The sequence below is a fragment of the Syngnathus floridae genome, chromosome 19 (genome assembly GCF_059516105.1).
Source record: "Syngnathus floridae isolate MCC-2025c chromosome 19, RoL_Sflo_1.0, whole genome shotgun sequence".
Taxonomy (NCBI): domain Eukaryota; kingdom Metazoa; phylum Chordata; class Actinopteri; order Syngnathiformes; family Syngnathidae; genus Syngnathus; species Syngnathus floridae.
Genome location: NC_142431.1, coordinates 7,210,288 through 7,237,081, shown reverse-complemented (window position 1 = coordinate 7,237,081; position 26,794 = coordinate 7,210,288). Strand labels below are relative to the sequence as shown.

At 44.1% G+C, this 26,794-nt stretch overlaps 4 protein-coding genes across 18 annotated transcripts in view; 2 read left to right on the top strand and 2 right to left on the bottom strand.

The window, feature by feature from the left end:
* Nucleotides 1-2,084: 2,084 nt before the first annotated feature.
* On the bottom strand, nt 2,085-6,763 carry LOC148381993 (terminal nucleotidyltransferase 5A-like). Its single transcript, XM_088362160.1, has 2 exons — nt 5,601-6,763; nt 2,085-4,435 (listed from the first exon to the last, which is right to left on the bottom strand). The coding sequence occupies exons 1-2, from the start codon at nt 6,000-6,002 to the stop codon at nt 3,620-3,622; spliced, it is 1,218 nt and encodes a 405-aa protein (XP_088218286.1). The 5' UTR covers nt 6,003-6,763; the 3' UTR covers nt 2,085-3,619.
* Nucleotides 6,764-10,411: 3,648 nt separating this feature from the next.
* pgm3 (phosphoglucomutase 3) overlaps nt 10,412-26,794 on the top strand; it is a 26,788-nt gene continuing 10,405 nt past the window's right edge. The window contains exons 1-7 of one of the 3 annotated variants that reach the window (XM_088362154.1): nt 10,412-10,740; nt 17,311-17,390; nt 19,070-19,258; nt 19,827-20,020; nt 20,782-20,958; nt 23,185-23,260; nt 24,981-25,057. The gene's annotated coding sequence lies outside the window, so the exon portion shown is untranslated. Of the gene's footprint in view, nt 10,741-17,301; nt 17,391-19,069; nt 19,259-19,826; nt 20,021-20,781; nt 20,959-23,184; nt 24,348-24,980; nt 25,058-26,794 lie in introns of those variants that run through there. The other 2 variants (XM_088362152.1, XM_088362153.1) reach the window with 2 other exon arrangements.
* LOC148381992 (inactive serine protease 35-like) lies at nt 10,751-16,993 on the top strand. Its single transcript, XM_088362158.1, has 2 exons — nt 10,751-15,342; nt 15,594-16,993. Exons 1-2 carry the CDS (start codon nt 15,314-15,316, stop codon nt 16,852-16,854), a joined length of 1,290 nt encoding a protein of 429 aa, XP_088218284.1. The 5' UTR covers nt 10,751-15,313; the 3' UTR covers nt 16,855-16,993.
* Nucleotides 17,450-26,794, bottom strand: part of LOC148381991 (clathrin coat assembly protein AP180-like) — a 13,468-nt gene continuing 4,123 nt past the window's right edge. The window contains exons 9-23 of one of the 13 annotated variants that reach the window (XM_088362150.1): nt 26,278-26,351; nt 25,453-25,465; nt 25,243-25,373; nt 24,973-25,046; nt 23,248-23,262; nt 22,546-22,725; nt 21,972-22,082; nt 21,361-21,555; nt 20,197-20,265; nt 19,347-19,433; nt 19,162-19,223; nt 18,704-18,757; nt 18,388-18,459; nt 18,209-18,307; nt 17,450-18,095 (exon numbers count right to left, since the gene is read on the bottom strand). In XM_088362150.1, coding sequence (XP_088218276.1) covers nt 18,221-18,307; nt 18,388-18,459; nt 18,704-18,757; nt 19,162-19,223; nt 19,347-19,433; nt 20,197-20,265; nt 21,361-21,555; nt 21,972-22,082; nt 22,546-22,725; nt 23,248-23,262; nt 24,973-25,046; nt 25,243-25,373; nt 25,453-25,465; nt 26,278-26,351 — 1,224 coding nt within the window. In that variant the 3' untranslated portion in view covers nt 17,450-18,095; nt 18,209-18,220. The remainder of the gene's footprint in view (nt 18,096-18,208; nt 18,308-18,387; nt 18,460-18,703; nt 18,758-19,161; nt 19,224-19,346; nt 19,434-20,196; nt 20,266-21,360; nt 21,556-21,971; nt 22,083-22,545; nt 22,726-23,247; nt 23,263-24,972; nt 25,047-25,242; nt 25,374-25,452; nt 25,466-26,277; nt 26,352-26,794) is intronic. The other 12 variants (XM_088362136.1, XM_088362138.1, XM_088362137.1 and 9 more) reach the window with 12 other exon arrangements.

Here is a 26,794-nt window from a genome sequence, read left to right as displayed (position 1 = left end):
ATGGCATTGAAAAGTCTTGATCTAAAAAAAAATCAAACCACTTTAGGATCATTTGGAGAGTGTCTGTGGGAAATATTGCGGGTGCATGTGTTAATTTATCTTCCTTGCATTATGGCTCTCCAGTTGGAGACAAAAGGTATCCATGACAGGTCCAAGATGAGAATAATTTAAGATTTTGGCTGAGGGCGGCCTTGACTCTAATCTCCGTTCCAGTTCCATCATCCAAGCATGACTTTATTCAACTGGCAAAAGAAAAGGGTCCCCACCAAATTGTCCCCACAAAGTTATCTCGAATGTGAATAAGAAGAATTAGTTTTTAGAGATACGAGCCGTCGTTCGGCTATAACTCAACTCGACTCATTTTGAAAAAAAATATTTCAATGCCATTCAAAGTTGACGTGCTTTTTAATGCTAGCGCATGATGGGAAACGCCATAGACGGGCTAACGAAAAGCAACCGTTTAGCAGCGCTCTATGTTTGAACCGATTAATGGCACTCCCATTCATTTTGATAGGCAAGGATGACTTGAATTAAGAAGCCGCTATATGTCGCGCTTCCTCCATCCAAAAACTGATCATTGAATACACGTACACACACAGTTGCCTCATTCTCGTCAGTCCACTCTCATACACTTGAACACACACACACTTGTTGTTTCTCACAGTCTGGCTGTTGTTTGATTTACTCACTGACCTCTGATCTGGGAGGAGATGTACTCTTTGGCCCTGCTGCCGTTCCAACTGGTCCATCTCCAACATAACTGGAGTTTGTACGTGTGAGAGTGTGTTTGTGATGATGACCGCATCAAGTTTAACATTTCCTGTCTCAAACAAACACTCAGACGCACACACAGAAATGCACAAGTAATTCAATATGTGCTGCACTTTTTATGATAATTTCCTTTTTTAACGATGCAGACAATCAACTAAAGATGCACATCACATTGCAAAGGAATCTTTTTGTATGTGTGCGTGCGTCTTTGATTCCTCATGAAGTTTCCGATGCCATGTGTGTTGCCTTTATTGGCTTTTGTGGTGCTTTCTCCGGTCGCAAAGCGGACACGTAGCAAAACTTAACCGAGCAAAAGCGGATCTGTGAGAGGGAGGGCTGCGCCGCTGTGGATGTGGTCACATATTACTTCACAATGCCCACTTTGATTCTCAATTCGTGTGAAACTGTTCCGTTTGGCAATGCCTCTTAATTGATTAGTTCTGTCCTAAGGGGATTTTTTTGTTTGAAACGTCAACAAATCATTAGTACAAAGGTTGAATTCCTTAAGAAAAATGAGCGAGAGGCAGATTTCCTCTGCCCGGCTCTCCCTTTGAAACTCTATATGTAGACTAAAATTTTTGCTGCTGCATCTCCCTGCTCTGGTGTCCTCGTTTGCTCCCTCATTGTACAAAAACACCTCAATCCCTCGTTCTCACTTCCCGTTGAACCCTTGATAAGGAAGTGGACTGCATTTTTTGGTTGCTATTCTTTCCAGTCCCAGCGAGCTTCGGCGGGCGGATTGTAAATCTTTTTGCGGTGACACAGTACGTAGCGAGGAATGATAATCAGCTTTCTGTAACTGGCCTAATGTCTTTACAGTGGCTGAGGGCAGGGCGGCGCCCCTCTATATTTAGAAGTGGATGACATTGACGCTCTCGTTAGCATATTTACTTTGATTTGTATCTACGACTCGTAATTCGTGCTAAGAATATTCAAGTAAAAGCCATTTGAAATTGGCCACTTTTTTTGTTTACTACTCAGCTCATTATTAGAAAACAAGTTGTGGAAAAATAATGAAACACTGAAGATGTGCTTTTCAGAGTGTCGTTTTACCTGTAATGCCCCACCTCGGACATCTCGGCATGTTGCGCGATTAAATCGCCCGTGCCAAGGCAAGCTAATGGAGGTTGGCAAGCGGCGCAATGACGGCCGCCGGCTTGTCGGTGACGTCTCGCCCGGGGGAAATCCCTCAGCTTCAGCTGTCACCGGCTGTCAGAGGCCCAGCGCGGGCACCTTCGAGCATTGACCCTTCGGCGACTTTTACTTTCACCTGCGAACGGATGCTGAAACGTGAAGGAAGTGACTCACTCGCAGTCTTTCTTTTTTTACTTTAATCATTAAATTCCAGCACACACACACCATCGGAATTGTCATTTCTGTGTGAAAAAAAAAATACACCAGGGACAATCTCTCAAAAGTGGTGAATGTGCTGAATGACGCAGTGATCACAATTAACACCGCCGAGTCATCGCATCAATCATTGGCCCGCTGTATATCACAAAAACAAGACAAACCTGTACATGAAAAATCTGATTGATAGAAAAACTGTAACGCCACTCCAAAATATTTCCTGATAGAAAGCTTCTTGTGCAACAGTTCATAGTAGGGAAAGGAGTTGTTCAATCTGAATTGAATCCCGTCTTGAATCAACCAAGGCAAAATGGAGTGCATTAATCAATACATCCACCTCTACTCACTACCACCATGACATGGAATGGTCACACACAAAAAAAAAGCAAAAAAGAATTTTGGGACGTGTATTTGATTGTTTTTTTTAATTAGTCTGTATAATTAAAATTAGCTTTAATTTTTTTTTGTCCACTTCAGCATTTTTATGATGCCTTAACCCAGATGATAAGAAATCAAACTGTCTGTAATGGGCTTGTTGTTTTTCCCCCTTCTATTTTATTAGCGCAAGCATTTTTATGTCAAAGCAGTCTACCGCTTCTCTTCACTTCTTTGCGTCACCGTGCAGTTAGTTAAGTGTCATTACTTCCTCTTTGGTAATCGGCTGAGTTTCAGGCGAGAGCCACAACTACTACATGAACAAATAAAAACACGCTTGGGGCCTCAGTGTAAAAAAAAAAATATATATATATATATATATATATATATATATATATATATATATATATATATATACATATATATACACACACACTGACTCTGCATATTTAGCAATACATTCATTCTTAGCTTGGAAATACGTACACCACTGAGCACACTTTGCACCCCTCACCCTCGAGGAATTGCAAAAATTCCATTTTTTCTTCTTCTTTTTTTAGGCACTTAGTTGCTGTGAAGAATTAAAATGTACGTGCATTGCATTGCTGTTTCTCCTGTTCTCTTGAGTCACTTCTGTGTTTTTGCATGATTAAAGGTGTCACATGGTAACTGACAGAAAGTCCCCGCTATATTTGATCATGACTCATCATCTTGAGAACATCACTCTCATTGACAGTTCTAGATGCATAAATTATTCTACTACCACTCCGAGTGACCCAGTAAGATTCTGTATCAGGCTCTTTTCTAAAGAGGATTAAGTATTCATGCCCGAGAATTCTTATGTCGATTCGTGTTGCTCCACCGTTGATGTTCAAATATCTATCGATTCCTAAGTTGCGACTCAATGCTAACCGTTAGCATGTCAAAGGCATCTTGCATTGCTTGTTAGCATTAAGCTAAGCCAACTATGTCACTTTAATGACACAATGGTTTGGTCCCTTACTGCTTACAACAAAGATACTGTTTGAACAATCGATCGTCCTTTGTTGTTGAACGTTACAGCATCGAGGAAACAATGCACGTTTGGGAGAAATTCATCAAGGGCGCAGCCGTAGTGCAGGGTCTAGTTACAGGGCAGCCAGGTATCATGCATGGGATGCTGCAAGGGAGGAATGTAGTGGCGGGGTGGCGAGGGCGGGCAGGTGAAGAGGGGCTGGACCTGGGCCACATAGTAGTTGCTAAAGTTGCAGTTGGAGACGTATGGGGCGGGCTGGTAAAAGCAGGTGACGTTGGCGGCATTGGGGATGGCATTGTGCTCGGCCAGCGCGCGCCATGCCAGCGAGGAGATGAGCCCTAGCGTCTGCCGCAGCTCGTAGCCCATCAGGCACACGGTGCTCTCCTTCACCACTTGGTGCAGCACAGCCAGGTAGTCGTACTTCCTATCCTCCATGTCCACAAAGTGGTTCTGGAGGAAGGACTCCAGCTTGCGCCTCTGATCGCTCACGTCGGGAAAGTCGATGAAGAAGCGTGAGCACATGTAGCGCTGTAAAAGTTTCATCTCCGTGTCGGAAGCCGCGCGGAAACCCCGCACCAGCAGGTGGCAGTACTTGAGCAGGCCGCCGCCGCGGATCTCCTCGGGGCTCCTGGTGCAAATTAGGCGCTTGCGCAGGTGGTCCAGGGCGGCGGGGAAGTTGCCGTAGACGCTCTCGCCAAAGACAGTGGGGTGGAAGGAGGCGGCCATGGGGTTCTCGGAGCACTCGTAGAAGAGCAACAGCGAGTCCAGGCGGATCTGGAAGGAGTCCACGCTGAACTCAAACTGCCGCCGCAGGGAGTCCACAAACTTGAGCTCCACGTTCTTGCCCCGGTTGTTGTACAGCGAGATGAGGCTCCAGCGGTCCGAGTCATTACACACCTTCACCATCTTTTGCACGTAGGCCTCCTGCAAGAACATCAAAGAAGACCAAATTAGGAGAATTTTAAATTTAATTACGGTTCATTTGCTTCACGCCCGTTATTTTAATGCAAATTTGGTGAACGGTGTAATTGGATACAAAGCGTTGAATTTATCACAGCACATATAAACGGTCCCCAAATTGACTTTGTATCCAAAGTTGAAGCCATCGCAATACCACAAAACAGTCTCATTAAGCCACACCTCAAAAAGTTCTATAAATCATTCTTAACTTGGACGTCGTCACGTTTCCACCCTTTTACCCTTAGGTCATGGGACTAGATGGGTAACATGCTAGCATCACAATGCTAGGGATGTCATTGGGTTCTTGCCCGGTATTTGTTCATGTAAGATACTAAAACTGTTAACCTCTTAATTTCCTATAGGGTCAAATAAATGATTACACAGGAGACTGTTAATATTGGTTGTAATCGACATGTACAAGGTGTAAAAATGTTCCATTAAAAAATAAGCAGAACCAGTCCCAGTGATAGACCACAAAGTTTTGAACAAACCGCCCAGCTTCTTGTTGCATGTGTTTCCTAACTTAGCTTCCTGTGTCACAAGTCAGGACGAAGTATGCAATAGATTTTGTTTTGCTTTTATTTATGATGTTGATGTCATCTGGCGCCAGGGAGCCATTTATTTATGTGGATCCAAATCCAGTTGGAGTAGATGGAATCCTAATTTTTCATGTTACCTGTCCCTGACATTTTGCTAGTCACATCCTTAAGCACACAATATAGTCCAAAGTTAGCTTTCCACAGCATCTCACTGTTCAACACTATAAGTGAGGAAAAGGGTCGAAAATAATTTCCAAGGTATTAAATATACCACGGAATGAAGTGTTGCGACAGAAAAACTGGCCATCAAGTGGCCTACAGCAACAATGAAGGTGCTGCAGGAATTTCTGGCAAGTGCATTAGTGCATGTGACAACAATCTTCCATCTTCTTATGTCTGAACTATGGAGTAGAGTAGCAAGACGGACTGGTCTTCAAATGGCCGGAAAAAAAACCTACCAGAACAGTTGAACTCTTTGTGAGTGTGCAGAAAACTAGTATTTTGAAACATAAGAATGCGACCCTCATCCAATGACTGACCCCAACCCCCCCCCCAACAGTTATGTGCACTGACACCATTCTTGAATTTACCTTTAGCGTCAAGGGGGTGATCCTCTCCTTATTGACTTCCTCGGGCAATAGGTCCAGCAGGCAGTCAAGCACTAAATCTTTCACGATCTGGAAGTCTTTCTCCCCCCTGAGCTCGGCGCAGAAGATGAGGTCCAGGTCATTCCATCCAAGGCCGCTGTCCTCGTGCAGCACGTAGCTGGCCGCCGAGCCGTTGAGCCGCACCTCCCGGACGCGGATGTGCGTTTGCTCCATGCGGCTGCGGACCGCCTTGACTATGTCGCGCGGCTTTACCTCCAGCGTAGGGAAGTTCCACCGACCGTGGATTGGGATGGAGCCGGCCAGGATGGCATCCAAACGCTGCACTTGCTCCCAATCGAGCACGCTCAAGCTGACGCTCTCCCCGCCGTCCTTGTCGTCACCCATCGTCCTTGTTAAAACTTTTTTCCCCCCCAAAGTCCCGCAAGAGTTGCCGGGGCAACTTTGGCGCACTGGAATCAGTCTCTCGTGTGCAAATCGAACGTGGTTGTCCTACCTAACTAAATTCAGCAGACGCCTCAACCTGAGTCTTATTGGTTACCGCGCACCGCTTCGCAAACAGGGTCCGCAGAAACAGTTTTTTTCAGGCCTCCGACTTGTCCATCACGTTCCGTTAACGCTTCAAAGTTTTGGCGGCCTTAAACGCACACGTCGTAAAGTGCCAAAAAACGTCTTATGTTTGCAGAATTGCACTTTTGCTCCCAGTCTTAATCCACTGACCCATCCATGTTGTCCCAAAGAAGCAGCCCGCTTTCCGCGCAGTTAGACACACGCTACCCAAAGTACGTGAAAACGATTTTGCAGCCTTCTCTCTTCTCCGCACCTTCGATCAAGCGCCGTATGTCGTCTTCGCACTCACATTTTGCTCCGTTTCTCCGTCGCCAACAGCGCGTGATGTCATCGAGTTTGAAGTTGCACAGCTGCAAGGGGGCGAGCCTGTGGCCAGCTTCCCGTCTGACTGTCAGGGGGGTGGGGCTCGCGTTGATTGACAAGCGGCACTTCCAGGCTGGGGAAGCGGAGGCGGGACTGGAGAAACCCAGAAGACTCGAGAAGGGTTACTTTACCTTTACTGAGTCATATTTTATATCGGCAAAAAAAAGTCTCTCCACAAGTCTCGCTACTACGCGGAAGTGCATTTAAATTAAATTAAAATTGAGATAATGGGGTTGCACAAGTTTTTACACCCTCTTTTTGTGAACGTTGTGTTCATAATTAACCAATTGCTTTCAAACTCGGGTTAAATGGGAGTGACAAACACAAATCAAATTCAGAAGTTTTCATTACATTTTTATACTCAATGTATTTTCTGCGGTGCAGAAAAAAAACCCATATACGTATTGTAAATTGAACCTCATAACCAGATGGGTCATAGTTGCAGGATGATAGTTGATAATGGGGTTGCACAAGTTTTTACACCCTCTTTTTGTGAACGTTGTGTTCATAATTAACCAATTGCTTTCAAACTCGGGTTAAATGGGAGTGACAAACACAAATCAAATTCAGAAGTTTTCATTACATTTTTATACTCAATGTATTTTCTGTGGTGCAGAAAAAAAAACCATATACGTATTGTAAATTGAACCTCATAACCAGATGGGTCATAGTTGCAGGATGATAGTTGACCACTTTGAGCGGTGTGCGGGCGGGCCTTGAGAACGTCTCGCTGCCCTCTCAGGGAATGTTCTTTACACCCTTTCAGACTTGAGATTTACATCCTTTGTATGCAACTAAATGGTCGTCACTTCTGTAACTCCAGAAATGTTTACTCTTACTTGAAAAATGTTATTGGCAAACTGTGGTCCACTGCGTCCCTATTTATCAGGAATTCGACCGTGCAGGCTCGCGGGCCGTTGTGCCTTTCATTGTCAGGGAGAATCTGTCAGCCAACATACTTGCGTCATGGCAGACAAGCCCATAAACCAGCTTACTGCAGATTACCAGGTGTGTGTGCGGTCACACACATTCAGACTCTCATGTGCAGACAAAAGCATGTGTGTGTACCTGCACCTTCTCCTTTCATAATTGCAATTACTTAATTACACTGAATAACAGCATTTTTTTTTCGTCAAAGATTTTTTTGTCTGTCCCGCACCATATTTTGTTATACTACACAAAGAAAAACCCAAATTCTGACTTTGGATGGATAATGCAAAAACCTTTCAAAATCGATTGCATCAAGAACAGTGATAAAGCGGGGGGAATACTCTAATTCAAGTTCAGCCCATTATTGTTAGTTGCATTTCAGTGTGCTTAAGCTTGAACGTTAATAAAGAAAATGTTTCAGGGTGACTTTGCAGAGGCGAGACGGCCCGGCCACACTCTCCCACTTTCCCCCATTCATCAGCAGGCTCAATGTCAGACTTACCGCAAAACGGTGACTTACCTGCCCTCTGACCCATCAAGTGGATGACACTGGCTTGCTCTACGTTGTCTGACGACATCAGCGGATTGATGTGGGGATTTCTGACAGGGCCTGTCGGCGGCCTGCCAAAAGGCCGGGAGCGGGGCCCGCCGTTCACGTTTTGTGATTGACTGACTGCTTGCGTCATTTTAGTAAGACGCTTTAGTCATCGGCGGTTTGTAAAACCGAATATTTTTGGGGGGAATTGTAAACTAAACAGTCATACAGAATTCACTTTTAATGATCACAGCATCCAAAGCCACCTTTCCCATTCTCCAGCCATATCCTTATGTATGCGCAATTCCATGTGGAAGTTAATTAAGAGATTACAGTGAGCCCGTTAGCAGAATGTGCCTTCAACCCTCTTCTGCGTTCCCTCCTATTTTTACTCTTTTGTCATTAGTCGAGAGCAAAAGTATCCCACTAAAACCTTTCAACACAAAGACAAAAATTAAAGTGACCATATATGTCCTATAAATGTTAAGCTGTGTTCTGAATCATAAACACAATTGAATGAGTGTCTACATGTGTTGCTGTGCCGTTTGTGTTCTACTGCCCAATGCTTGTGGGGTTCTAACACCATGAGTATTTATGCTATACATTAGCCTGTTAATGGCACATATATATAGCATTATGCTAGCTGGACATTCGTAAATCAAAATTGATTGGTTCCTTTAGTGGCTCAAAGTTGTTGCATTCTTAAGTCAAGATATCACTAGAGGATTGTTTCTATGCGCGTCTTTTTGTTTCCAGTCTGCACCTGCCATTCTGTAATCTTGTCATCTGTGACGTAAAGCCTCCACATACTCGTGCAGACGTGCAAAGCCCCCATCCATTCGAACCCCGAGGCTTGCATGGAGACCTCTGCCGACCAAAGTCCACCTTGAAGAGCGCGTTTATAAACCCCCACTAAACTCTTGCAAGGCCACTAATGAGATTCACTGATGCGCCCGCTCAATTCTAAAAAGACGCCGTCCTCTAAGATGGCTCCTTTTCACACCTTTGAGTTCAAAAGTGGAACAGGGAGAACATGGCAATGTCAGCAGGAAGTCAACTGGCTGCGTTTCCCCTCACTCCACACTGAAACGTTTTGACTCCAAACATTTGTGTATCTTTGTCAAACGAGAAGACGGTCCCTGAGCAAAACAGGAAATCTTAGCAAATCTTTCTGCACCGGGATCGATTACCGACTTAATAAACCGTGCACGTACGCAGGAGACTACTCTCGCGCACACAGTTTTCCCTGCATGCCAAAATAAAGGTTTTAATAATCCCCTAAAAGTGTCACAAACATACTTACCATTCAGTCCTTGCTCCAAGAATAATTGCGTCTGTCTGGGCACAAGGCCTCAATCCAACCGCCTGAAAGAGTTGCAGCGCCATCTGCCGGAAGTCCACGCGTGTCTGTTCGAATCTCTCAAGGTGACGCTGTTTCACTATCACATTTCTTGCCACTCTTGAGTCCTTTTTCCACATTAGAGTACTTTCTTGTACAGCTGAGCTGTGTCAGCAAAAGTACTTATAAAATAAAGTAAAAGAATAAAAAATAGATGTAAAATAAAAGGGTTTATTCGACTCCTGAATTTAAAATTAGAATCCCATGCTTAATGCTAATCTGTTAACAAATACAAATAAATAAGAGGACCTTGAAGAAAAATCACATTAAATCATATTGAGGGGACGAAAAATTGCCATTACATTATGTTCAAAATAATTCAGCACTGCTTTTATGATATTGTCAAGTGGCATGGTGGTACAAGATGGTGTAAAATTAGGTATTGAATTTGGCCCAGGCACATTGGCTATCCCAAAATATGTAGTAGTTCCAAAATTTCACCAGGAGATGGTGTTAAAGCTTGACATGGAGTGACCTGATGGAAATTAACAAATCTAATAAATTAAATTGTTAGCAATTGGGAGGACACGACCTGTTCAAACACGTAGCAACGCACCATTTTGGAATATGAGTTTGCTATGCCATAATTTTAAGATGTAACAGCTTGAGCAATATAATATTTTTGTTTAAGTTGGAGAAACCCATTATTATGTTAAGTACTATTATGGGTTGAGATTGATCTTTATTAGACAAGATATATGTGAATGTTGCAATGTTTTGTCCAACCTGTATTTAACATTGGTGTTCCATCCATACCTGAATATATTAAGTTGAGAGGAGACATTAAGGGCTAGTAGGGAAAGAACGAGCAAAACAGGAAACACCTGCATCCGGTAGCCGGTGGCTGCCGGGCGCAGTGGTTGCTGCTTGAAGCAGGTTTGCCAAGACAACCAGAGGTCCAGGGATTCTGACTTTTTATCTACATATTCCAATGAGGTAATGCCGGAAGCCTATAAATATGATGCCCGAATGCAAAGCGGCGCTTCTTCCTAGTCAAGGCGTTAGCCGTGACGCTGCCCGGAGTAAAAGAACGAAGATGGATTTTTCATTCTTTTTGAGATTGAACTAAATTCTACTAAGATGAATTTCCAGAGTCTTCAAATTGGACTTGGTCAAATCTTAAGCTTCGAGGAAGGGCAGAGGAGACAGCCGCTCCGGGCAGAAAGGGGAAGTCGCTAGTTTTACTTTTTAGGCTACGCTCCTCACGGCCGGAACCTTTCCTATTTTTTAAACATAATTCGCATTTTGGAACAAAGGAGAGCTGATCACTCGACTTGTTCAACCAAATAGGTTTTTAGACCTTTAGTCTCCTCTTCTGTTTTGAGTGGGTGAGTCTTGTTTTCTTTGTTTTTTCGACTTGTAATACTTTTGCTTGCTTATTCATTAAATCTCTTCTTAAGCCTTAATTCGGTTATCGATTATTTCGTAGTAACTATGTTGAGCATGGTTTTATATGCAGTAATTACAACTTTAAAATGTTTTTATTCCCCTATCGTAGTCATTCTTTAAAGCCGTTCAATTCTTTTTAAAGTGAAGACAGCTTTAATCTTTAACATCAGGAATTGTCATATCTGGTTCGAAGTAGTTATCTTGATCTCATCGAGGGCGAGGGCGCTCTAGTAAATTAACGAATCCTTGAGGTCTTAACAAAGACATCTAAAAATATCTGTAACATAACAACAGCTTCAAACAGAAAAAAGGGGAGCCATCAATACGATGCGGTCACTTCGAAGTATTGCCTCGAATTGAGTTACTCGGCTCGAGCTTCGGGTGACTTGAGAGGGATTGGCGTCGTAAAGAAATTAGATTGATTCTGGTAGAGTCAATTTAACTCGGGTGGTTAGATTACGGACGAATCCCCTAATCCCGGCTAAAACAAATCCGTTACCGGGAAGCCGGTGCCACCTTAATAAAAGAGGTGCGTTTGACAATATGAAAACGTCATCTCATAGATTTCCTAACATTGTAAACATGAGGCTAACAAAACCTTCAGTCATTTCACCCCCCAACAGCTATTTGCCTTTAACCTCCTTTCGAGTGTGTTATTTTAGTTTTGTGTTTTATAGACGCATCGATTTTTGTTTTGACGCCCGCGATGATTACTGTCCACAAACAACGCAAAGTCGGAAAACAAAGCAACGCCCGCTTCGGTTTCAGAAGTTGTTCTTGAAGATTATTGTCATTGGCTCACGCCGCAACAACTTGGACTCAAGCGAGTGCAGTCGAGCATTGTGCCATTGCGTCCTCGCGCATTATTTATCAGGCCACGTTCTTCGCTCTTGTGTCATTAATAATTGTGACGTGTTTATAATCCTGTTCTTTTCCTGTTTAGAGAAAATTCTAGTTTGGTGTTTGTGCTTTGAAATAGCCGTTGTCTGTTCTACGTTTGCATTAAGCTAGCAAGGCCTTCCATCAGGCATCTGTTAGGGAAATACCCAGAATGTAATCACAAGTTCATACAGATGGAAGCACAGTGCTTTGTTCAAAATGTTGATAACTTCTCCGTTCAATTCCCAACCATACTTCTTCCTGACTCATATCAGGCTTGGATGTCTTTCAAAAGAAATATTAAGACTTACGCCAGACAGAGGAAAATTTAGCCATAAAGTGGACAGCTTTGAATTGGCGGTTGGAGGTCAGGCCCCTGAGCTCTCCCAAAAAAACGGCTGTGACAACACAGCTGCTTTCCCTTGGACAGACTTCCATACTGGTCAGTCCACGTATCGTGTGTTGAAGTGTCACACGCGCGATGGTCTGCCCCAATGTTGTGCGCCGTAAGTCCAAAGTGAATGCACGACCGTCTGTAAGCAGAACTAATGGACCACACACGTGCGCACACTAAACAGACCTACAGCAGGCAAAGAATTACAAACATCCATCATTTGGCCTGTTTATTCTTTCAGTAGTATTTTTGTTTTCAGTTTAGTCATTTTCTATTCTTTTGTTTTGTTTTTGTTTTTTAACTAAGCTACAGAAGCTCTTATCTTTGCTTATAAAGTATGTTGGGATAATGTCCCGTACGTGTGTTTCTTATGGTGCTGCATTTGAGTAGAAGAGAAGATGAGCTATGTCCAGAGCGTGAGGGGAGCAGCTGGGAATAAATTGAAGGCTGAGTCACCAACACTAAAGTCCACATGCTCTCTCTTTCTGCTGCAGCTGTTTTGACCCCATCTTGCTGCATTTACTTTTTTTGTAGTTGTTAGTTTTTAATTAACAAAACTGCTGTCTAGACTGTGGAATGCAACATCCAATGTACAGTGGAGCCTCGGTTTTCGACCACAATCCGTTCCAGAAGGCTGTTCGAGAAGTGAATCGTTCGAATTCCGAGTCATGTTTTACTATTACAAATAATGGAAGAAAATTAAATCCGTTCCAAGCCAAAAAACGCTTTTTTAAAGCATTTTTTCATTATTTTCCACCATAAACTGCATAAATAAGGAATAAATAAATAAATGGAGGAATTAATGATTATAGTGCATTTTTGGTTCTTCCATTTTGTAGGTCATGTAAGTGTAGATGTTGGGTCGATATTTAAAGGTACTGACATAGGACCTTTTTTTTTTGTAAATGACTAATTATACAATCCACCAGTCAATCGCAGGGCACGCATACTGTAGACCAGTGGTTCTCAAACCTTTTTCAGTGATGTACCCCCTTTGAAATATTTTTTCAGCCAAGTACCCCCTGACCAGCGCAACACATTTCTGGTCGAAAAGAAAGAGATACAGGATTGTCCCATCAGTGTTTGATTTATTAAAGTTAAACAACTTGTAGCAATGTACCTGACAGACACATTTATGTTTCAAACATTGCATATAGAAACAAAAACGATAAACAGTAAACTGACCACCAAGAAGGCATAAACCCTTTCAAAACTCAAATACTGTATGCAGAACACTGCTAATTTATATTAATCTTTCTTGTAATAATCTCTTGCAAGGAAATAAAAATATACATAGTAACTAAAAATGTGTTCACAAAAATAAATTAACTTAATTATAAATAAATAATATCTTGTTTACAAAATAAATTGATGACTTAATAATAAATAAAGATTTGCTCATAAAAAATAATCCACTTTACCTCTTTTGGGATAAAAAAAAGAGAAACTTTTTTTCCTCTTAAAATTCAATTGTTGCATTGATCATTTGATTTTGATTTGACAAGCATTGAACAAGCATTGAACAGTGCTGAAGCTTGAATGAGTCTTTTGCATTCATACTACATTTTAGTGAGAAACATGGAGCTATGGTGAACGTTTTTTTGGCTTTAGCTACGAGCAAAGAAACCGCATAAGAAGCCTTCAGGGCTTTGGCTGATGTAGTGGAGGCTTTTCGCGTTGTGTCTTGGGATGACTTGAAGTCAGAAAGTTTCCTCCTGAAGAACTCCGGTGGCTTACCAACATGGCATCCGTGTGGTGGGAAGAGGTACAGGAGCCTGCGCTCCCGGACCGCCAGACTCACCAACAGCTTCATTCTCCAGGCTGTTAGGATCCTGAACTCTCTTCCCCCTTCTGCGTAGCGTCCTGTACTTTTTGGGCTATATTCTGACTGTCTGCTGTATGCACACTTGCTCCATTTTTGCTCCTCTTATTTATTGTGTTATTTGTTTATTTATTATTTATTCATTGTTTGTGCCTTCTTGTTTTATTTTTCTTGTGTTGTTTACTTGTATGTACATTGTGAACTATGTCTTGTCACCGTGGGATAGTGGGAACGTAATTTCGATCTCTTTGTGCAGAAATTGACAATAAAGCAAATTTTGACTTTGAGATGTGCCGGCTTCATGCTAGCGTTGGCTAATTTCTCCCCGTAAAAAAAGCACAGCGCTTTGGGTGTGTTACAACTTGTGGACGTAAATCCCATCAAACAATAGTCTTCCATGTACTGTCGGTACTTCGTCGGCTCTGGTTTTACCTTCATTTTTACTTGTTTCTCCGTCTTTTCAACAGCAGCATCGCTGCTACGCTTTAGCCACATCTCCATATTACAGTGCGTCATCAAGGCAACTGCAGGTGACTGCTATTGGTTTGTGGAGAGTCCGTTTATTAAGAATTAAAATTGAATACTGAATATAAAACATACATTTGTATTTCATCAAACTTTTTATAACTAATTCTCAAGACAATCAGGCTTACTGGTTTTTTTTTGTTTTTTTTTTATTACTGGTATATATTTTTGTAAAATCTCACGTACCCCCTGGAGTACCTCCACGTACCCCACTGCTGTAGACAACCGCCGGACAATGTAAACTGTTCATATGACCTAACAAGCATCTTTTTCCCCCAAACAAGCATTTCTCATTTTTTCCGCTGGACGCCCTCCAACCTAAACATTTATTCAGTGTCTTCATTAATTTGGTTTCCTGTGAGTGAAACTCTCCCAGCGAGACAACAATCAATCCCAAGATATGATAACAAAACACAAGTTAGAATGAGATATGAATCAAGCTCAAACATATTATTAAAATCCAAGTGTGCAAGAAATTATTTTAGAATTTATTTTAATTGTTTATTCATAAGTTGAACTTTTCTCCAGCCAACCTGGCTTATTATATGCAGGTGTAAGTATGAATGGGAATTTTTGAGATTGAAAAGTTATTAAAGATTCAAAGTACCTGATGAATGAATTCAAATGAATGGTTGGCCATAAAATCAAATCCACACATGCAACTAAATGCATCCAAATAAGCATAACTACGCCCCCCACCCCCTCTCAAAAAAAAAAAAAAAAAATCATCATTTGTCTGCTTGTGATGTCCTACCCCCCTCCGCCTCCGCAGTGGGATGGAGAGTAGAGTAGAAATCTGTGAGGCTCCCCATACAAAAGATTTGAAGGCTCTGGAAAAGATGGGACATCTGGACCGGGCGGCTTTGTAGTCCGAAGAAGAATTTTACTGGAAATGTTTTGGGCATTTTTGACATATTTCAGGTGAGTTTTAATTTTGTCTTCTTTGCTTTTATCATTGTTGTTTTATTTTAGAATCCTGCATGATAATTCCTGGATGAGTAATTTTAGTTATGTTATTTGCTAATGGAACCTTTTGTAATGTAATCGATGAATTGATCAGATGCTGTTACAAAATGTTCTTTTTGGCGCCATCTGCTGCTGTTGCTCATTTGACATCAACGTTAAATTAATAATCTTGATATTACTTGACAACTTCATCTTCTGTTTTGAAGAGCCATGGGCCTCCTGGAGCTTCTTTGTCTGCTGCTCTACATGGCTGACGCTAGCAGCGATGCGCACAAGTGGATCGAGCAGAAGCTCCCGGTGCTGACAGAGAGGAAAACTGAACTTCAAGAGAAACCTATCTTCAGAGGACTAAAAGGGGATGCGAAGGGAGGCAAAGCTCAGAGACTCTGCGGTATCGAGTGTCAAAGTGGCCTCCCGCCCTTAAACCCGAGCGAGCAAGAGAGGATTCTGGGATACGAGACGATGCGCGACAACGGAACGTGCACGCGCACCGACGTCACCTTACAGGGTTTGAATGCCACAGGAGCGGCCCCATGCGTTTCGTCGCCGACCCGCGGGAAACGGCAGGTTTACGGTGCCGACAGTCGCTTCGTCATCTCCGACTGGCATTACGCCACCAACTACCCTTTCGCCGCGGCCGTGCGCCTCTCCGTGGGCTGCTCCGGGGTGCTGGTTTCCCCCAGGCACGTGCTGACGGCGGCAAACTGCATCCATGATGGCAGTTACTATCTGGAGAGCGTGAAAAGTCTGAAAGTAGGAGTGCTGCAACTTAAAAACAAAATGAGGAGGTGGAGGCCGAGGGCCGCAAGAAGAAACAGACAAAAAGAAGAGATGACGCATGGAGAGATGAATAGAATTGATGCAGGAAGAGACGACAGGAGGACTTGGCTGGCGGGTATCGGTCGCATCGGAAGGCAGCCCGTATTCCGCTGGATACGAGTCAAACAAACTCACATCCCTCAAGGATGGATCCGCTCGAAGAACTCCACCAACTCCGTGGCCCCGGACTACGACTACGCCCTCCTGGAACTGAAACGAGCTGTCAAGCAGAAGAAGTTCATGGAGATCGGCGTGGCGCTCCGCACCTCCCCCCCGACCCGGATCCACTTCTCGGGCTACGACGAAGACGAAAGCCCGCTGGCCGCCCGCGGGGGAGAGAAGGTGGTCTACCGCTTTTGCTCGGTGGTGAAGGAGTCCGACGATTTGATGTACCAGCGCAGCGACTCTCGGCCAGGCGCCGACGGGGCGGGGGTTTACATCCGTCTGAGACAAGGGGGCGGGAAAGGGAAATGGCGGAGGAGAGTGATCGGCGTGTTCTCGGGTCACCGGTGGGTGGAAGTTGACGACGGTGAGCAGAGGGACTTCAACGTGGCGGTGAGGATCACCCCCGCCAAATATGCACAAATCTGCCACTGGATCCACGGAGATCCCAGCCACTGCAAGACTTTGAAATTCAAATGTTGCTAAAAAGTCCAACCATTTACGACCGCGAAATTCTGACAGATAATGTGACACGCCGTGAGGGTCGTTTGGGTGATTTGTATTTTATTGCATCTCATCGCACGACTTGCATGCAGGTTAAAGAAGAGTAGGGGGGGGGGGGGGGGAGGGTTTAAATATTAGGGCAGAACATCATCAATTCAAAGTCCCTCTCCCCAGCCTCCAAGAAAAACAATCTTCATAATACTGAACATAATCTATCCGCATTGTCTATGTGAATGTCATTCTTGATTTTATTTTTTTTTCTTTCAACATGTAATTGTCACAATGGATTAAGTTACAGTCACTTTTGCAAATAAACAACACATAACATCTAGCGTATACATGAGTGCTTTACACGCCGCTTCCCAATCAGCAAATGTACCCGATGCCAACCAATTGCATGCACAAATGCTAGTAACTTCAATATTATTTCGTCCCCAGGCACTCGACACCAGCAGAGGGCGTCACGTCAAACAGCCAGCAATTATTTTAAATGAATACTGCCTCTACAAAACTGACAGGTATGTTTTTTGTTGTTTGTTTACATCTACATGCTTCCCCCCCCCCCCCCCCCCCCCATAAATGTAACTAAAATATATGGTATTTTGTCTTCAAAATAAAGAAAATAAGTCATCTGTCATTAAAATGCATATGTTAATTTGTGCACAGATCTCAGCACGTTTCCATAGAATCCCAAAGTAATAATAAAATCATGGATGACGTTGCATGTTTTTCACGACCAATAGGGAGCGTGAGGGGCGAAGCTTGACATACCTGAAGGTACAACCATCACACTCACACGTAGCTTAGCTGGGACGACAGGGAGTTAGCTCAGTATTAGTTGGGACGATGAAGGAGGCGGGTTGGCCAGTCAAGATACACACACCAAAACACAGTCCACATTGAACAACACGCTCCTCGTCTGCCAGATGCGCAGGGAAACCACCAGACCATTGCATTCAAGTCCAGAATAATTTTCCATATGCATTCTTTTTTTGTTGTTCTTTTTCTTTGCCCCTCCCCCCTCGCTGTAATATATTAGGTAGAGTTTAACACTGACTTACACCCACACACACGTAAAACTATGTGTTCTGTATCTAGGGTTCACATTTACAGTTGTGCTACAACAGTACATCATGGGGGTGGAGGTATGGGAGGGTCTTCGAGGGGTTGCGGCCTCTAGATGGTGGGGGTGGGGGAGTGCAGACATCCGGAGCACCAAACACCTATAACGACAAGTTCAAACACAGTTCAGAAATAATATTTGACTCTTGATAGTCTCTAAAAAAATTAGCCGGATTTCACATCTGGGTGTGTGTAGACGACAGTATACCTTTACCTATGTGTCTGCCTACATGAAGTCCTTGATGTTAAGGTCATCCAGAGCATTCCTGGGCGGGGGAGGCTTTCTGGGGCTCTGGGTCATTCCAGGAGACATCTGCATACACATACGCCCCGCTCACAATCAGCAATGGCGTCAAGCGGACTTTATCTGGACGGATCTAGGAGCTGGGTTACCGGGGCGTTGGCGGCGGGGAAGCCCGGTCTAACCAAATGCATCATGGGAGCTCCGGCACCCGGTGCCCCGGGCTTTTCAACGAGACACACACACGACAGGCGACGCTAAGACACCGGCGCCGCATTTAAACTGGGGCGAAGTCATTCATGGCTAGCCTATACTCAAGAACATATTCGAACAACAATACAAAATGGCAGACAACAAATATAGTAGCTACTGATTCGAACAGAGGCTGACTGTGTGTGTGACACCTAAAAAGGGGGTTGGGGGAAATCAGCGTCCAACAGCATTACTGGACTGGACTTGTGCTCTTACCATGCTGTAGCCTGGGTGACTCCCCATAAATGGAGGACCACCCATGGGTGCTGGCTAGAGGTGTAGAGGGGAGGGAGAGGAGGCGGAGTTGGGGTCACTACATGTAAGACAAAACAATGACAGACGCACAGCAACGAAAAGTGACACACAACACAAACTTAAAACTGTAATATGTGTCAGTATTTTTAATCTTTACTAGCATTAGCTTGTTAGCATGCAAGTGCCATGCCTTTTTGCTTTATTTTTACTTTTATTTTTTTTACCAGCTGTCCATCATTTGCCATTTCATCACTCAAGCACATAAATCATCCTCAAAATGATTTGCGAAGTCATGCGGTGTTTTTTTTTCTGTTTGCTTCTCTTCAGTGGGTGACGGTGAGCCAGATGAAGGCAACGCGGCTCGGTCTCGCCATGCGGCTCCACGCCATGCTCACACGTAAGACACAGACAACATTTACCATGGGGGCACCCCAGCTGGGGGGAGCTACCTGAGGAGCCGCTGGAGATCCCATCGTCAAATCTGACTCAGCAAGAAAGAGCAAAAGACACAATGAGGTAATGCAAAAAGATTTTTTGTCGTCTTTAACGCACCACACACAACCTTGAGATACGACAATGCTATGACTCAAAAAGGACTACTTACTACTCGCCATGTTAGCCATGGAGGTGTCAACATCACCCGCCTGGGGGGTCAGGGTGGGCTTCATTACATCTCCTAAGCCACCAAAAGCTACAGGAAGGAGAGGGGGGATGATTGCAGGGGGGAGGGATGGGAGATAGAGATATTAGCCAGTCTTGCAACACACTACAGTACGATTCGGGTCGTCGCCATGACAACCCATTACTGTTGTCAGGACGACAGAGGGAGGAGAGCTTTTAAGGGGAATTGAAGTGACACACTAAGATGTGTGGATGCCTACAGCAAACAAAACAAACATTACAGACTATACAAATTGTTGTAATGTTTTCAGGATTTATACATTCACACTGGCTGCATCCGTCTGTCTGTGTACATTATGTGTCTAATTGTCTCCGTCTGCGAAGTTTGTATGCGCATGTGTGTTCCTTAATTTTATAATTGTTTCCTAATTATGTTTTTTTGTGTATGCCTGTGTGTTTACAGGGGGGAAGCTAACAAGGCTCTCCAGCACCGCAATGCAGCACTAGCACGGCCGCGCGTCAAGAGAAGCGAGGGCAAGAAACTCACCAAGTCATACGGCAGGAAGCAAGCAATGAGCCAGCCCGAGAGTCACAGGCGGGAGAGACAAGAGAAGCAGGGGAGAGAACAAAATGAGAGCCGGCGAGGGAGAGCCAAAAGTAAGAAAAACTGGAGGTGATGAAGTGAGACAAAAAAGGCCTCGAAGCTGCACACTTGTTTGTGTTCTGGTTACCATGGTGACCAGGTGCTTAATTGGCAAGGAATTCCCAATGATGCAGCTTTCCATCCCCAATGTGTCATATATCCATGAAATGAGATGCACCGGTTCTTTTACCTGAGATGAGTTCTGCTCCAGGGGTGGCAACAGCGGCTGCTGGTGCATCTCCTCCTCCTCCAGTGGACTCTGTCGGTTCAACCGAACAGAGCCACACAAAACGTCATATCCATCGCAGCATTGAGGAAGAGGAAATGTCAGCCTGCGTGACTCACACTATGTATTTCCAACAAATGAGTGTTAGACAGGGCCGATGGTGATAGACACTCAAAATTATTCTTCGAATGAGTAAGCCAGCTTCAAAATCTATTTTGCCATTAATAGGCAACACATACAATGTATCAGGGGGGAAGAAGAAACCCGTTGAGCCTCACTCTTAAGTTTGACATCTCCATCGTGTGAAGCTACCCACCACAAAACAGGCTCAGGATGTCTCTGCTGTCAATTTTGGGTGGGGGCGCAGAGGAACAGATGGGTGAGATGGATGAGGAGTCGAATAAATCCGCTAGGGGGGGTGAGGGAGGGAGTTGTGGAATGACATTCACATTATACAATCATCCCGATACACACGGTATTTATGTAGTTTGTAGAACATGCTCAAGAGCAAAGTGCTATCATTAAAAATAATTCATTCATCTTTTCAAGGCCACCATGTAACACAGCAAAGCAGGAAGTGAGAGCACACCAGAGGAGAGGGCACGTGCGTAAAGGAGGGGTACCTGCCGAAAACAAGTCAACTGCAGGCGTGGCATCTGCCTGGGTGTCTGCCGTCGGTGCAAAGAAGGCTACAAACACAGCCAAAATGCTCAAACGTAACAGCAGGCAAGCCGAGTTCTTCCTTGAGCCCTTGCATTCATTCATCATTCAGCCAGTTGCAGTGGTGGACGGTGCATTTGCTAATCGGGCCTTCCAAACCTGACTCTTAGTATTAAATACAATATAATATATAGCATCACAAGTGTAGAAACTATCAATAACTAACACCACAAATAACCATGCTGAGGCACAATGTTGAATTGATTGGAGAAGCTTCATTTTATCGAACCACCACAAGTGCATTGGCGCCATCTTTTGGCGAATTTATGAACAATTCCATGGCGCAAATCTGAATCTGAATTTAGCTTGTCAACTTAAGTGAGTGTTTGCACCGCCCGCCACCGAATTCAGGCAACAACTTGCATTACAAGAGCCGAGTAACACACACGCACGCGTCCGACATTTTACCGCTGAAAAGATCGGTGGTAGCTATTGGCGCCGAAACGGTCGCCGTGGTGATGGTGGTGCTGGAAGTGGAGGTGAAGATCGACGATGGGGAAGGGGAGGGCACCACCGAGCTAAAACACGAGTTTACCACATCGAAAAGGTCGAGACCCAAAGATGCTGCGGCCGTAGTGCTCCCGTCCGAGGGTGCAAAGGGGTCTTGTAAGAAGTGATGGGGTGGAAATGCGGATGTGATTTTAGTGATGTCAGATGTAAAAAAAAAAAAAAAAAACACACAAAATGGAGGTCATAAAATCTGAGATGAAGCAAAACCAATGGCAACACCCCACTTGACGAAACTGCAAACGTAGATCCGACTTGCCACCTGCCTGTATCCTTTTGTTACACGGACGTGTGAAGATGAGAGTGGGAAGTGCCTTGTCTTCCGTCTCCGTGGCAACAAGGGAAGCACAGACTGCAGCATTGTTAAATTAACCCTCAACGCTTTCGGGACAATTGCTTGGAAACACTTTGTGGGCTCTTGCTAGCGTGCAAGCCATAACATATTGAAGGCTTCCTACCCCAATCAGCCAATCAATTATCTATCATCCTAAACATAACATTGAGTCACCCACCGACTCCAGCTGCAGCTCCGGCGACAGGGGCGGTGGGTGTCGCTGCGGCTCCGCCCTCAGCTGCCGCGGCGGAGGCCTCGGTGGCGGCCGCGGCTGGTGTGGCGAAGGCATCTGAGGTTATCCCCCCACACGAAAAGAGAAAACAGAAGACCAAATGAGATGCAGAAGAGAGGAAGGAAAGACAAAAGCAAAGTCTGGCCTTGGACACAAAGGTGGACAGACAATTGGGAGCACAGACGAGGAGGCAATCTCACATTACGAGACAAACAGTAGTGGCTCCGCACGCGGTGATGCCACGGGGCAATTTTGATAGACGGACGGGCAGCGAAAAGCAGGTCTATCATTTTACGTGTCTATGAAAAGCGTTTGAAAAGTGATTTTTAGATTACAGCCTGTGAATTTGAGCTACTTACAAGAAAGCTTGGACAAATACGGGCTGTAATTGAAATATGTCTGCGCATGCATCTAAGCGTGGCATCACATCACTAGACGGGTTCTTGTGCGGGGGGGGGGGGGATGAGCTTCCCTGAGAGGATGTCGAGGAGGCAACCCTGCTCGGTGGAAGCCCACTAACCTCCTAACAGATCCATATTGGTGGCGCCAGGGGAGGTGGCGGCCGCCGTGCTACTGTGAGCAGCTAGAGGGACTCCAGCTTCTGGCGCGGTGGGGGCAGGCGTGGAGTCGGCGGCGGCAGGGGAGGGGGCGGCGGCCTCCGCAGCCAGAGCGGGCTCGGCTAGCAAGGAATCGCCCATTTCTGAGGAAAGGGGTGAAGGGGTTGTGCGAGGGGGGTGGGGGTTGCAGACCCCAAATAAAGTAAAGCCACCCCATGTTGAGCGGGTAGAAAATTCAAATAAAGTCCAATTAAGCAAAGCAAAATTCCAGTCAACAATTTTCCAAAGGAGTTGACCCCGTTGTTGTAAACCAAATTCAGACAATGGAGGATGTGTAGGGAGAAGGAAGAAAGAGACACAAGAACAAGACCACTGAGACTAAAAGCGATCGTTAGAGGAGACAAACAAGGAAGTCAGCGAGACACATTGAGAGTCGAACGGGACCCGGAACACACTAAAAAACATTGGCAGAACATTTGAACATCGGTGGGCCGTGCTTTTGGTACCTGGGACTTACTCGATTAAATCAATATCGCCACGATCATGAGATGAATAGAGTAAACTACTGCGAATAAATAACGTTGCTTCTGATTGTGTTTCAGCCAGGAAAGCCCCGACTTGAAAAACAGAAGCACCATGTGCAAAATAAGGATGAAAACACTCACCTGATCCGAGAAGGTCTGTGGAAAGAACAACACAAGTCGTCAGCTATTTTTTTAAACTACTTTTAACTACTACTTAATGATCTGCCATTCCTTAAATTCAGTCTTTTAGTTTTGTCAAGTGGCATGGTGGTACAAGATGGTGTAAAATTAGGTATTGAATTTGGCCCAGGCATATTGGCTATCCCAAAACATGTAGTAGTTCCAAAATTTCACCAGGAGATGGTGTTAAAGCTTGACATGGGGTGACCTGATGGAAATTAACAAATCTAATAAATTAAATTGTTAGCAATTGGGAGGACACGACCTGTTCAAACACGTAGCAACGCACAATTTTGGAATATGAGTTTGCCATGCCATAATTTTAAGATGTAACAGCTTGAGCAATATAATATTTCTGTTTAAGTTGGAGGAACCCATTATTATGTTAAGTACTATTATGGGTTGAGATTGATCTTTATTAGACAAGATATATGTGAATGTTGCAATGTTTTGTCCAACCTGTATTTAACATTGGTGTTCCATCCATACCTGAATATATTAAGTTGAGAGGAGACATTAAGGGCTAGTAGGGAAAGAACGAGCAAAACAGGAAACACCTGCATCCGGTAGCCGGTGGCTGCCGGGCGCAGTGGTTGCTGCTTGAAGCAGGTTTGCCAAGACAATCAGAGGTGCAGGGATTCTGACTTTTTATCTACATATTCCAATGAGGTAATGCCGGAAGCCTATAAATATGATACCCGAATGCAAAGCGGCGCTTCTTCCTAGTCAGGGCGTTAGCCGTGACGCTGCCCGGAGTAAAAGAACGAAGATGGATTTTTCATTCTTTTTGAGATTGAACTAAAATCTACTAAAATGAATTTCCAGAGTCTTCAAATTGGACTTGGTCAAATCTTAAGCTTCGAGGAAGGGCAGAGGAGACAGCCGCTCCGGGCAGAAAGGGGAAGTCGCCAATTTTACTTTTTAGGCTACGCTCCTCACGGCCGGAACCTTTCCTATTTTTTAAACATAATTCGGATTTTGGAACAAAGGAGAGCTGATCACTCGACTTGTTCAACCAAATAGGTTTTTAGACCTTTAGTCTCCTCTTCTGTTTTGAGTGGGTGAGTCTTGTTTTCTTTGTTTTTTCGACTTGTAATTCTTTTGCTTGCTTATTCATTAAATCTCTTCTTAAGCCTTAATTCGGTTATCGATTATTTCGTAGTAACTATGTTGAGCATGGTTTTATATGCAGTAATTACAACTTTAAAATGTTTTTATTCCCCTACCGTAGTCATTCTTTAAAGCCGTTCAATTCTTTTTAAAGTGAAGACAGGTTTAATCCTTAACATCAGGAATTGTCATATCTGGTTCGAAGTAGTTATCTTGAGCTCAGCTAGGGCGAGGGCGCTCTAGTAAATTAACGAATCCTTGAGGTCTTAACAAAGACATCTAAAAATATCCGTAACATAACAACAGCTTCAAACAGAAAAAAGGGGAGCCATCAATACGATGCGGTCACTTCGAAGTCTTGCCTCGAATTGAGTTACTCGGCTCGAGCTTCGGGTGACTTGAGAGGGATTGGCGTCGTAAAGAAATTAGATTGATTCTGGTAGAGTTAGTTTAACTCGGGTGGTTAGATTACGGACGAATCCCCTAATCCCGGGCTAAGACAAACCCGTTATCGGGAAGCCGGTGCCACCTTCATAAAAGAGGTGCGTTTTCAGAGTGGACATGTTGGGATCTTACCTCCCCAGGATGTGGGGCCTGCGGATGCTGCTGGTGGGCCAGAAGAGGACAGAGGATCCAGGTCCAACAAGGAACTGTATTAAAGGTAGAAATGTTTTTGTATGTGGCTGTGAGCGTTGTTTGTAAGTGTTGCTGCACCATGTGTGTTAAACTAGAAGTCGTAGGAAGGTGTAGAATCACTGTAACGTGTATGCTAATTTCTGCTAGCCCATGTATGGCATTTTGCCTTACATGTTAGCATTAAGCTCAAGGAATGAAGCTGCTACGTACTCTTCCGCTGGCTCAGGTGCAGCCGTAGCGGCAGCAGCCGTGCTCTCCCCAGGTGGAGGCTGCAGTGCTGGGACGGCGTTTGACGATTTGGCCGGAGTCGAAGTCGGAGACACGTTGTTTGTGGGAGAACCCTGCGACGTACGCAATCACGCTTGTGGTCAGACACAAGGATGAAGCAAAAGTAGAAATCAGTAGAAATGTGCGGCTTACCTTAGTCGGAGACCTAATAGAATCAAATGAAAAAAGGGAAAGCACTTAGTGTGAAAAACGTACTTCAGTAAGAAAATTATAAATGGAATGAATGCTACAATTCAAAACTTGATCATGTGACCATATGAAGGGTTCATCCCAATGTCAATAATTTGGTTTTGTGCTCAAATGAATAAACTTCTTCATATTTTGCAGGCTGGTCTGGAAGAATTTAGTCAGATTTTATATGCTGTATATTATTTAGAATACAAAAACATGCAAAATAATTCACATACATTTTAATTGAATTTTGAATAATTCAACCCATTGGGATCATTATTTTTTTTTTAAATATTTGTATAAATGTAGTGCAATATTTGTATAAATATAGTGCATTGAATGGAAAACAGGTTAAATCTTTTGACTAAATTCTTGCGAGACCACATTGCATTATGATTCATATGGCACTCTCTTATCGCATGTGTGTCTTGTAGACTTCACACATGCGGTCAAAACAACACCAACAGTCCTGTCAGGTGGGCTACTAATTTCATATCTATTCCCACGGGATCACCTCCTTGGTTCCCATGTGAATATAAAAACAAATAGAGTAACAATCAAAGAGGTCGAGGTTGCTGAACCCCAAAGCCAATATTTATGCTCACCCTTCACTGGTGATCCCAAATGAACGAAAAGGGGGATAAAAGATAGCAAGGATTAAAGGAAAATTAAAGACAGCCATCAAGCCTCATTGATTCTTTCATAGATGGACACTTCCTGGCTCAAAAACATTTTTGCAAGCTTTTTTGGGACATTTTCATGAACGGACATGAAAGCGCAACTTACCCCTTCTTGCCACCCTTGATGTCCTCCAGGCCATTCATGTGCGTTTCCAGAGACTCCAGGATACTGCTGGGGGCCTATCGCATGGAAACGACACATAAAAAATAAATGAAATAACTGATTGTGAAGGCTGTGGGGAGATTAGATTGCCATAGCAACACGTCTGATTGGACAAAAAAAGAATTTTACATCCACACACAGCAGTCAAAACACAAAATATTAAAAATTAGCTTTTAATGTCCCGCCACTGAAAACAACATCCAACTACCGTGACATGTTTTTTTGAAGACTACAAACACACAAAGTGTGTGTCTGGCTCGTGTGTCAAACGCGATTAGGCCCAGCATGCTGACACGCCATCCTGCGAGCAGGCACTCGGCCATCGCTACGGTTACCGGCTCCTCCTCTGGAGGTTTAAACGGACAGTCGTCGTCATCCAAGTCTGCCAGGTCCACCACCACGTTGGGGTGGAAACACTGGGAGAGGAGGGAGGGTAGGGGGGGATCAAGGTGGCGGGTGA

What these genes read in the sequence shown, in the direction of transcription:
- LOC148381993 (XM_088362160.1), bottom strand. Translation starts at nt 6,002, where the DNA reads ATGGGTGACGACAAGGACGGCGGGGAGAGCGTCAGCTTGAGCGTGCTC. An exon ending in TCACCCCCTTGACGCTAAAG is followed by an intron (nt 4,436 to 5,600) that starts GTAAATTCAAGA and finishes ATGTTCTTGCAG; the next exon opens with GAGGCCTACGTGCAAAAGAT.
- LOC148381992 (XM_088362158.1), top strand. Translation starts at nt 15,314, where the DNA reads ATGTTTTGGGCATTTTTGACATATTTCAG. An exon ending in GCATTTTTGACATATTTCAG is followed by an intron (nt 15,343 to 15,593) that starts GTGAGTTTTAAT and finishes TCTGTTTTGAAG; the next exon opens with AGCCATGGGCCTCCTGGAGC.